The following is a 12,170-nucleotide window of genomic DNA, read 5'->3' on the forward strand; positions in this document are numbered from 1 at the left end:
GGGGTGGGGGCGCAGCGAGGGAGGCGCGCGTTGAAGCTGATAAATGAGGGGGGTGTGCGAGTCGGCTGGCTTTGGGTTTCGGCTACCGCCAAGAGCTAGCTTTTGCAAACTACCAAGTTCCTTCTACCTTATGCAACCAAGCTACCCACTTCTCCAAGCCGTGCGACACTTAGGGCCCATCTCGGCCGCTTTCCTTCCTGTTCCCGCTGGGGGCCCCAGAAGAAGGGTTTGCAAGGCCTAGCCACACCGCCCTTCTCTGCCGGAGGCGGGAGAAAGCGTGCCGCTTGGAGGCACAGGCTGCAGTTCCCAGGGCCAAGGCTGACGCTGAAGTGGGAAAGAGCGGGGAAGCCAGCTTGGCGCAGCCGGACGTGCATCGTTCCAAGGTGCCACTCTGAAGAAGCTTTTCGTGCACCTCACCTGGAAGGCGATCCACTCGAGGTGGGGTGGGGGTTTGAGGGGGAGACTTTACACGCAGAGATTACTTTCGGGTGCAGTGGGGCAGGTAGGAGCTGTCCTTTCAGCACCCGTTGCTCAGCCGCCTCCCCAAATGTCAATGAAGCCCCCCGCCAAAACCTGTCGGGTGGCTTCCCTGAGGTCTCTATTCCCGGATTTCAGGATCCTGGCACAGAATGAAGAGCGGCAGCCAAGAAGACCTACCAGCACTCCCCTTCCCCTATGCTCCACCCGCTTCAGAGACATCAAGCTCAGCTGCCCCCACGACGCGGCCACCAAGCCTGGGCGCTGCAAACACAGCTGGCGAAATCCCTCCTTCCACACTGGCAGGCTGGCTTCCTCTCACTTGCGCGAGGGAAAGGAGGGTGGAGGAAAGTCCGGGGATTAGGAAACAAGTAGAGGAACAGGTGTTGTGATGGCAAAAGGGCTCTTCCAGTGGCTCCCCCATCCCACAAGCCCCGAAGCTAGGCATCCTGGAGGTAGCTAGGTGCCCCACAGGGAGGGTAGACAACTGCAGTGACAAAACAAGTGTTCTTTCATCATACGGTTAGGAGGAAGTTTTACATCGAAGAAAATTAATTCCTATTTGACACCCAGGAAAACACAAAAACATGATATCTATTCTTGTGGAGTCTTAGTTCACAGGTGGGAGGACATTTAAATAGGTCCCATCTAGTTTATTCAGGCAAGGGTTGAAACTGGTTTGTACAAATCATACCAGTAGAAAGCAACCACAAGTTGTTCAAATCAACTAGTTGCGGTCCTTGCTCCTGGGCAGCAGTGGCTCCTCAGCAGCTTCTTTCCATCCCTACAGTGCTCCTGGAGCAGCCCCTCCTTACTCCACCCCTTTCCCACAATATAGGACCTCATGCCAGAGACACCAGCCCCATTAATCACCCTGCTGTCCCTCAATCATATTAGGGAAAACCGAGAACAGAGACAGGACTCAACCATGCTCACACAGGGTAGATTCCGTTTGCTGCCTCCTGCCCCTCATTCCTGCCTTAATTGTAGGGCTCTGCATTATAGCCCCATAACTCATGCCTCCCTAATTAAGGCTGTCAACTAGCCCCATTGTAAAGCTGGAAAATGTACAGCACCTGCTCTCTGGGAACCCTGTGCCAGGTGTGTGTGGGGGGCTTGCTGAAGGGTACATCGATTGGCTCCTCAGTCGCAGTGTCTGGCCTTTAAGCTTGATTACAGGAGCAGGGATCATGGCTAACGGGTCTCTTGTGCCAGATATCTAGGCATAGGAAGGTAGGGAGGAGACTATAGGAAAGTGAGGTTGTTAAAGAGTATACTCTTAGCACTGCTTTTGAGACCCCACCTTCCCCTAGAGGGACGTGCTAGAAAGTTTGCAAAAAGTAAAATAGGAAGACTAAACAGCATAGACATTGGTTGGTATTACTGGCTGTTCTTGCTGCTCTGGGGCACCTGAAGCAGAGAGTTCTTCAGGCAGACAGTTCAAAGGCACTAATCCTCTCAGCAGCTCTGCAGTGAGGCCTGGCAGGGAGGTAAGGAGAAGGACAGAGGCCTTGACCCTCTTCTCTCTGCTGGGCAGCCTTGGCCCTCACAAGCTGAGACTCTGCCATGCTTAGAATAAATCATCTCAGGGCCTACTTAGGAGGCCAGGTCAAAAAGCTGAGAGAAGTCTCAAAGATTGAGGAGTCTGAGATGGTGAGGACAGGAGGCAGTCAGTTGGGAAGTGCCTGTTACTGTGCTCTTGGTCCTGATGTGTTCTAGTAGAGGAGGCCTGTGCTCGACTAGATTTACCAGGGCCTATAGGCCCTTCTGTTACTCTGGAGTCATAGAGGGGGCTGGTCTCACTGGGGAGTGGAGCCTGGCCCAATGCCCTGCAAGAGAAGGAGGAAAGCTTGTGTGGGCTGAGTCGACAATAGGTAATTGGATTGTAATCACCCGCCTGGCTTCTGCGCGCCATTGGGGGCGCTGAGCCTTTCAGTGAGCAATCAGCACTGCGTGGTGGGAGGGGGTAGAGATTCAATAGCAAATCCCAGGTGGAGAGCCGAGGAGGAGGAGCAGCAGATGGGCAAATTTTCTGTCTCTCCCTTCCTTGCCCAAATGACGCTGGCTGCCTATTAGCTATTTACCAGCAGATTCGAGGTGGAGCCAAATCTTTTGTGAAAGTCGGGTGGAAGGCTAAGATGGATGGTAAAGGGTGAGGGTTTGGGGGAGACCTCTTCTCCACTATTCTGTGTTGAAGAATGTGCTCATGGAAAAGAAAGTGCATTTAGGAGCACAGGTAGAGGTGGCAGAGGTGGCAAGAGCAGACAGCAGAAGAGCTGGGGTCCCCTGCTCTCCAAACCTATTGGTAACCAGAGTTGGGTTTAGTGTACTTGTGAGAGACTTACCCTTAACCCTCCCCAGGGGCTACAGTCCCAGGCAACCCAAAGTTATCTATGGCCTGCATAAACTGGCCTCTGGGGCTCCCTGCCAAGCAAAGGGAACACAATTCATCAGGAGGGAGGTACCCTTCACCAAGAAAAGAAAAGGGAGTGGGGCCCTGGAGGCACAGGGCAGGGCAAAGTGGCTGGAGGCCAGCCATCTCAGGCTGATGCAGTGCCCAGACGTGCCAGCCAGTCAGCCCGCTTGAGTTCCAAGGCCTGCAGGAAGCCTTGGACTCGTTCTTCTCGTGTGGCTGAAAGTTTGTGCAAGCGTGTCCGTCGGAGCTGGGTGTCCCCGCTGGCCTGGAGCCCCTCTTGCAACAGCTGCTCTGTCACTGCAGCCTGGTCCCTCTCCAGCTGCTGCCTCTTCCGCTCCTCTGCATACATGTCTCGGGCCTTCTGCTAAAGAAAAGTGGGGATTGGGGGAGACCATTTTTAGGCGCGGGTGGAAAAGGGATGGAAGTAGCGGGCGGAGCACAGGGTAGACCAAGTTAAATGCAACAGTAGGGAGTTTGTACCACTTTCGGAAAGGTTTGAAAGTAGGTGTGCAATGGGTGGTGCCCATGTTGTACAGGCAGGGCAGTGGCACTTCTGGGTCCATCTTGTTTTGGGTGGGAGCATCTGTATTTCTTAAAATTCTTCTCATGTTTGCACTTGGAAGAGAACCAGTCAATGTGGGTCTGACTTCTGGTTCCCTCACCAACTAGCTTTGTGGCTTTGGGTAAATCCTCTCCTAACCTCATTTCTTCATCTGTAAAGTGGGGGTTGTGCCTACCTTGAAGAGTGGTTTAAGGATTAGAGATAATATATGCAAAACCCTCTCTAGCATATTAGCAGGCTCTCAAACAGAAACAGCAATTTCACACATTATTACTGTCTATTCTCTGCTACAAGGAAGGTCTTATTCCTGCCTGGGGCACATCCATGGGGTCCTTTCCTTTGGCTTTCCAGGTCATTCTAAGGGTGCTATTCTCCCAACTCCCTAAGCTATTTTTCAGAATTGGGCTTGACTTGCCTCTCATAAGGACACCAACTTGACTATTCTAGCAAATGACCCTTTTATGAACATTCTAAGAAGCAGGTTCAGCATTTTTAAGCCACTTACTGCATGCTGCCTAGTAGAATAGGTATTAGTATCCATAGTCCACTTTTTCTGTTAGAAAATAAGCCCTTGAGGGCTCCATAGAACCCTCAAGAGCTCCTGGAACCAGCTCTGACATTAGGTAGGTAATCATTCTCCCTGGCAGCCCTTCTCATACCCTTTGTCTACATACAAATCATAAACTCATAGAGGGCAGAGACTGTGGCTTATCCTCTGGCATTTGGGGTGCCCTGTATGTGTGAAATACTCAGTTGACTGACCATGTGATCCCAGGAAGGCAGAGAGGATGCTCCTGGGGAGGGGAAAATCCCTTTGGAGCAGAACCAAGGCTTTGCTGTGCCTCACTGATACGCTCTGCATCTGCCACTCTAACCTGCCGCAGAGGCTATGCACCAGAGCTGCTCTTCCAAACCCATTCCATGTGTGAGAAACTGCTTTGTTGCTGACCTGGCATCCTATATCCTGATGACCTTTACCACGTAATTCCACCTTATGGTATTTGTGTACGTGTCTCTGTCCTACTCAGCCTGTAAACACCTGGATTGTTCTGTCTTTATCCTTTAAGAAACATCTTACATGAGCACAAGCACTTGACCCTTGCAGAGGAGCTAGGGAGATACTTTCTGTTGGAGACAGACATGGCGGTTCAGAATAAAGAAGTGATCTGCTAAGTCTTCTCAGCAATAAAGGTTCACTGCAAGAATAAAGTTGACAAATGAAAACTCTAGAATATCCTCCTTCTAGGTGTTCAAGGGCATTCTTTTTCTATGATAATGAACTCAAGCCTGGAGCTATGAAGGCTAAAATGGGCTTAAGAAGTTGCTGCTAAGGCTCTCCATCTTACTGAAAGGGCTTCTTGCTGGCCTTGGTCAGGAGGAACCCTGGGTCCTACGTATAGGGCCTTATTGGGAGGTAAAGAGATGTTCAGGATACAGTCTCAGCAACCCATATGCTTACAGGCTGATTAGGACACAGATCTCTACATATAAAGTCCCATAACACAAAGTAGAATGTGGTAAGGGAGGCAAAAGAAAGGGTCATGCAGCTCAGAAGAGAGAGAAATTGTGGCTGATGAAGGTTAAGGAGCAGTGGACAGGCAATATTTGAGCTGGGTTTTAACCAATGTGGAGGATTTGGATAGTGGTGGGGAGAATATCAAGCAGTGGAAATGATGGTCAAAGACATATGAAATTGTCTGAAGACCTTGATCAGGCCAGAGTGAGTCCTCCTGGAGCACCAGGGTTCGGAAATTCCTGTCCAAAGGACTCTACCTCCCTAAGCTTAATTCATAATCTGCAAAATGGGGATGACAGTATGCACCTCACTGAGTGGTTTGAGGAAAAATGAGATAATAAATGCCCAGCCTGGTGCCTGGCTATTAACAGTGAGCTATTCTTCTATCAGCACTGCTTGTGGCTATGGCTAAACAGGCTAAGTTCTGGCAGGACAGGAAGGATGGGGCACCCGGCCACAGAGAGAGGAAATACAGAATGAGTTAAAGTCACTCTGTGAAGTTCAGGCTTCTTCTAAACAGCAGCCCCAGACTCAGTGCCAGGCAGGGAGGCTGCAGCCAAGACAGAGAGCCTGGCCTCTATTTGCCAGGAATCAGGGAATCATCATTAGGATAATAAAGTCAGTGAAAATCCTAAATACTATCTGCTCCAACCTCCTTACTTTAAACAAAGACACTAGAGGCTGAGACAGGAAGGGACTTGGCCTAGGTCACACAGTGGGTTGAAGTTCCCTTGGTTTCTCCACTAAAGTGCCTTCTTGAGAAGAGTTAAATAAGAAAACTTACATGAAAACACCTAAGTGCCTTCTTAGTAGACCCTTAATATGTTAGCTGCCACCACCACACATGCTGCCATTTTAAAAATCCTAATCAGATGCAGTTGACTCTGCCTCTTAATGAAAACTATTTCAAGATCTGGTGATCAAAGCTAATACTTTCAGGGAATAATGGCCAATCTCTCTGAGAAGTCTTTCCTGGGTTTCCTGGGTAAAGAGATTAAAGACTTTAACTTGAATCTCAGTTCTGTCTCTTATTGGTTGTGTCCTTAATTAAATAATTTTTATCTATTCTTTGCACAAGTTGGGCTAATAATACCTACCTCGTTAGGTTCTTGGAGCATTAAATGAGATCGTGCATATAAAATGTTCAGGGCCAGACACATAGTACACACATAGTGATAGCTACCATCATCATTATTAACATGCTTATTAGCAAGTACCTGCTATATATAACAGGTTGTCAATCAATGCTCACCTTTTCTTCTACCTCTTCTGTTCAGGCCTGCCCTGACGCATGCTATGGTTCATCTGGAACCACACCTGATGAATGTTACAGTTCACCTGGAACTAACCTGAAGCATGCTATGGTTCATCTGGAACTGCAGGATGGCCTCACAGAGGTTCCAAAACATGTATTCTGGCCACAGAATGGGCTGGAACACCAGGCAGGAGTGAGAGGTCTGGGAAAGGTGAGGAGAAAGAGTTTAGTAACATGTTGCTGGACATATCCCTGGTCAGGCTTCCAAAGGAGCAGGCTGAGCAGGACCCAGAAGCCCAGAGATGAGATGGCACAGGTATCCTGGGCTGCAGCTGCTGCCAGCTCTGATTCACTCACTAATGGAGGAGGGGTCATCTGAAGCAGTAAGATCACCTGCCTGCACCAGGGCAGAACTAAAACAAGACTCGATCAACATTTCCAACAGGATTTTTCTGAGAGCCACTTTTAGGACTATAAAATAACATCTGGATTACTGGCTCTTGGCCCTTTGAAGTCATCTGGGAGACACACTATCTGATAAAAGTCAGCAATGAACAAATGGTAGCTGCTATTGTTATTTTTAAGTAGCAGAGTGTGGCACAGTGGTTAAAAGCATGGGCTCTGGGGCCACATTGCTTGGCTTTGATTTCTGGCTCCACCATTTACCACCTATTTGACCCGAGACAAGTTACTTAACCTCTCTGGGCCTCAGTTTCCTCGGCTGTAAAACTGGGGTAATAAGAATACCTAGTTTTTAAAGTACTATGAAAATTAAACAACGTGATGGACATAAAGCAGTCAGAGAGCACACAGCTGGGTAAACTTCACTGATGTGAGAACCCTTTGGGGAACATTCTTGACAGCCATTGCCAGATACTTTTAGTGGTGAGGATGGAATTCAATGCCTCCAGGGGGATAACTTTAGTTGTCCCATAGCTTATTATGCTAAACCAATGTCACCTTCCCTGGAATTTCTACCAAGGTTTCAGGTCTTTTCTCTGGAACAAGGTTGTTTCTTATTCAAAGTGTAATTCTTTAAAATATTTGAAGGCTAGATTAGAGGTGACTATCATCTGCTCCCAAGGTTGTAATGACTTGTTCACTTTGTCTTTGCCAACAAACTATAAGTTTTAAGACAGTAGGGACTATTTCTGACTTGGTCACTGCCATACTCCCAACACAAAGCAGGGACTCAATATTTTTTTGCAAAGGAATAAACTGTCACCATGCTTCCCTTTTCTAGACCATTATTCTTTACGCATTCCTTATAGGACATTGCTATCCAGGTTGGCCTCTTCTGGTAAGTCTTCCAGTTTACTAAGTAGTGTCTTAAAACTCAATGCCCAGAAGTAAACTTTCTAGACATGCTCTGATGAGCAGAGTAGGCCAGAGAACCATAAGCTGCACATTATCCTTCTTTCATTACAGCCAAAGACTAAAAGTATCTTTAGTAGCTAAATCTTGTTAGTTCACTTTTAAGACTATGGTCCATTAAAATTTCTGTAACGTTATAATGTGAATTGCTTCCAAGCTGAGTCTCTCCCTCTACCTCTCCTTGAACAAAGACTTACCCCTGTCATGTACTATCCAGGGGTCAAATGAACAGATGATAGAGATTTTCAAGCAAAGACAAACTTACATGAACATGAGCTTTTGCGGGACTACCTACACTGGGGTAACTGAGCTAAGAGACAATGGCTCTTAAGAGTTTGCATATAGTTTACATCCCCTGTGGACTGTGCCTGCATAGATGTGGCCCTTTATTCTGAAGGAGAGAAACTAGTAACTGCAAAGCAAGGTTCTAGCCTAGAGGTGCTGAGGTGCCTGGCAAGTTACCAAGGACATAAGGCAAAAGTTCAGTTCCTTGAACAAGAGCACAGGTGATGTTTTCACCACAGTTGGATAACCTTGATTTTTCCTCTAGGAACTTTAGAGCAAGAATCACTGAGGCTCACAAAGCCAGGGACAGATGAGAAAGAAATAGTAAACGTTACCAGGCATAGCCTGGGGACATTGCTCCAGATTTTAGGCCTTCTCTCCCACAAAGTTCTTTGATGCCAACATGGCTGGGAGTGGGGATGAGCCCCTCTAATCCATTCTGTGGGCGTAGTAGCAATTTTCAGCTGTCATGAACAGAACAGTGATTGGAAACTACCTACCTGCCAAAGCAGGAAGTCGCTGAGCCTCACTTCCCCAGATGTCCGTATCAAGATGTCGGGATTAGGAGAGTGGTAGGTATACAGGCACTTGTCAAGCAGAGACTCAGAGACATCGCTAAGGTGAGTGGGGAAGAGACAAAGATAAGCATACATCTCTTTCTGGGTTATTCTCATGGTAGATCCCTTTTAGAAGATTTCCCAGTTTACAGAATATCATCAAATATCTTAGTCAATACTACCTGGTACACAGAAGGCCTCGAGAAATGCTTGGTAAACTAATTAGTGATTTTAATCTTCAAAACAACATAAGGTATTTCTATCCTCACATTATAGATAGGGAAATTGAGGCTCAGAGAAGATGATTAGTTAGCCCAAAGTCATTCAGCCGCAGGCTTAAAACCAGATGCACCCACTAGAACGTGTTGTCCTTCACTTAATACATCTTATTTTTTAAAATGCATATACCCTATGACCCTGCAATTTGACAAACTAATATGCAACTGCTTTTAATAAAGATAAATCTAAATGCACTGATTGGAAAAACGTCTAAGATATAATATTTTAAAAACCAAGTTTCAGAAAAAATACAGTGTGAAAAATACATGTACACTCAAACACACATGTGAATATACATATAATATAAACAAAAAACAAAGTCTAAAAGGTGCACACCATACTATTAACAGAGATTACCTCTGGGAGGTTGGGTAAGAAGTAAAGAAGGAAAAACTATCTCTTTTTACTTTTATGTACCTCTGTTGTTTAAATTTATTATAGAGAACACATTTTTAAAACCTTAAATTTAAGTCATATGGACTCTGAAACACTGCAAAAAATCCACATTACTTAGGAATTTTAGAAAAAGAGCAAAATGATCAGCCCTCCTGTGTTTGATAAGAGCTACTTTCCCAGACAGACACTTAGAAAGGAGATGAAATAAAGGAAGAATAGGGATGGGCAGCATTTACCTGAAGTAAAACTCTCCTGTCCATGTAAAAGAATATTGGCAAGGCTGGTGTCTGTTGGTTCAGAGAACACTGTTTACCTGTCCTACCAAATACACAGCAGCAGAATCTGAAATCTCCAAGAGCTGCATTTTGCAAAGGCAAAATTTACATCTCTAGAAGACAAAATTACTTGGTGGGAACATTCTTCTGGGCGTCTAGTTAAAAAAGCAGAGATCTGGGATGTGTTTGAAATAAGACTCAATTCTTACTAGCTGTGTGTCTTTGAATAAATTACTCCACCTCTCACTCATCTTTTAGAGGGAGCTTTATTTTCTGTACCATCGTGTAGGAAATAATATTCACTTATGACTGGGCAACGGGAAGGGCTCTGGTTCAGATTTCCCTGATAATCTGGCAGTCTGTTTGGCAGTATGGTCTTAATTCTCGAATTAAGAAATATGAGACCCTGTACAATCAAGATAATTTTTCTGCTCTCTTATCTTTGAGATGAGCACATCTGTCCTATCTACTTGTAGATTATTGTAAGGGTCAAATCAAATAAAATAACAGATTTGGATGTACCTTGGAAACTGTAAAGTGCTATATAAATAAGAAAAAAGAAGAAACATTATTTCTAATCCCACCACTTTGCTGTGTGACTTCGGATCCAAAATTAACCTTTCTGAGTTTCAACTGTGTCTGCAAAAAGTTTGTTCTACCTACTTTAGGCAGTGCACAGAATTCTTATCAAAACAGAAGTAACTCTAAAGGAGGAAAGATTAAAAAAAAATTAAAATAATACATCTGTGCTTTGGCCAACAAAAATCCATCTCTAAATGGCATCAGCTGTTTATGTAAAGACTTTAAAGAAATAATTTCTATTACATAAAATTAAAATACTAATTTTCACCTATGAAATTCGAATAGTTTACATTTTAAAAAATCTTAAAAGAGAATAAACTGAAACGGATACATCCAGACCCAAATCCTAAGGAAACAATCCAAAATGCAGGCAAGAGTTAAATTTATAGATTTCATTGTATTATTTGAATAATGAAAAATTGGAAACAGCCTGCATAACCAACAAACAGCAGAACGGTTAAGTAAATTAAAATAAGATATATTCGGTAGCCATTAAAATTAATGATACGAAGAACTGTTAAAAACATGGGACATGGAAAAGTGCTCATAATACAACATTAAGTGGACAAAGCATGTTTCAGATTGTAAACTGTTCACAGTGTGATTTCTTCTGTTATATTTATGTCATAATTGAATTTGCGTTTAAAAAGATGACTCTGGCTGAACTCCCAACCATGGCTGATCACTACTTTTGTCAGCACCAGCTCTGGCCCACACATCCATTACCATGGTACACACAGCACCATGGACTACTTACTTGTGTACATTAACCAGACTGTAAGCTGCTTAAGGACAAGCCCCCTGACACATTCATCTCTGTATTCCCTGTTCTTCTAGCATAGGACTTTCCTAGGATAGAGAAACACTCAATACGTGTTTGAATGAATGAATGAATGAATAAATAAATCATTGAAAATAGATCTCAGAAATAAATAAATAAATACTGGTTTTCTGAATGTGGGGCTTTTATAGGCTAAAAAAGTCTTTGACAATGCAATTTCAAACAACCTAGAACCCAAACACAGGTAACAGACATTGTCACATCTTAACGGAAAAGATCAATACAATTAATTAAATACACACACACAGGTACACAGGAAGAGCTAGAGGAAATGCTTAAAAAAATGTTACCAGAGGAATTGCTGAGGGTGAGATCTTGGGAGATTAAATTTTCAACTTTATATGTCCAGTAGTTTGCCAATGTTCTCTAATGGACATGTGTGACCTTTATAATTATAAATGTATGTGTGTAATATGGGGGAGATTGTATTCTTTTTAAAAGAAGTATGTCTGAGATCATGAAAATGTGTTGAAAATAGTGGTGATGATTATGCAACACTGAGTATACTTTATGCCACTAAACTGTATGCTTAAAAATGGTTAAAACAGTAAAATTTATGTTATGTATATATTATGACAAAAAAGAGGTAGAACATCTTCTGGAAGGATATGGGTACAAGTATTCAATATAATAATGGCTCCTCCCTAACAAACTAGGTATTTCAGGGGATGGCCAACCCAAAACAAAATCAATTTAAAACCTATAATGGAGATATGGCAACAACCTCTGAAAGGGAGACTTGGCAATAATGAGTATCAACAAGACGGTGAATGGCCTGGCATGAGGAAAAAGGGAGAGTAAGAACATTTAGTGTGTTCTCAGTACCATTTTGGAAAGGTAGATCCTTTCTAGAAGGTACTGGGAATGTGCCCTCTTAAAACAACATAGTACATTTCTCTAGCATTTAATTTATAAAGATGGTGAAAAACACAGGCTTCGGAGGTAGATGAACTTGAGCTGTTCCACCTAGTAGGTCAACTAACCTTTTAAAATCTTAGTTAGTCTTATAAAATGGGGCAAATATCAGCTACTACTTTCTAAGAAAATTAAACAAGAATATGTGTGACAAGCTCTTAGCCTAGTGCCTGCCTAATGATAAGATGCAATAAATATTAAGTAGTGACTTTTATTTTTATACTGTGTTAGTATTCATTTCACCTTCCTATATCAGCAGTCAGTATACTATAGTGAATGAGAGCAAGGCTCTGGAACCAGGTTAAAATCCTGGCCCCAAGCTGTGCCAACTATGAGAACTTGAAAAAGTTACTTCCCTGTTTCAATATTCTCATTTTTAAAATGGGAATAACAACAGTATCTACCACACAGAGTCTAAAGATTAAATGAAATATTATACG

The 12,170-nt window shown here is 43.9% G+C and overlaps 1 protein-coding gene across 2 annotated transcripts in view; it reads right to left on the reverse strand.

The window, feature by feature from the left end:
* Positions 1-1,091: 1,091 nt before the first annotated feature.
* The window catches only part of DHDDS (dehydrodolichyl diphosphate synthase subunit), a 23,268-nt gene continuing 12,189 nt past the window's right edge, over positions 1,092-12,170 (reverse strand). The window contains exons 7-9 of one of the 2 annotated variants that reach the window (XM_006924386.3): positions 8,386-8,500; positions 6,321-6,428; positions 1,092-3,254 (exon numbers count right to left, since the gene is read on the reverse strand). In XM_006924386.3, coding sequence (XP_006924448.1) covers positions 3,018-3,254; positions 6,321-6,428; positions 8,386-8,500 — 460 coding nt within the window. In that variant the 3' untranslated portion in view covers positions 1,092-3,017. Of the gene's footprint in view, positions 3,258-6,320; positions 6,429-8,385; positions 8,501-12,170 lie in introns of both variants that reach the window. The other variant, XM_015599000.2, reaches the window with a different exon arrangement.

Source organism: Pteropus alecto, unplaced genomic scaffold (assembly GCF_000325575.1).
Source record: "Pteropus alecto unplaced genomic scaffold, ASM32557v1 scaffold39, whole genome shotgun sequence".
Taxonomy (NCBI): Eukaryota; Metazoa; Chordata; class Mammalia; order Chiroptera; family Pteropodidae; genus Pteropus; species Pteropus alecto.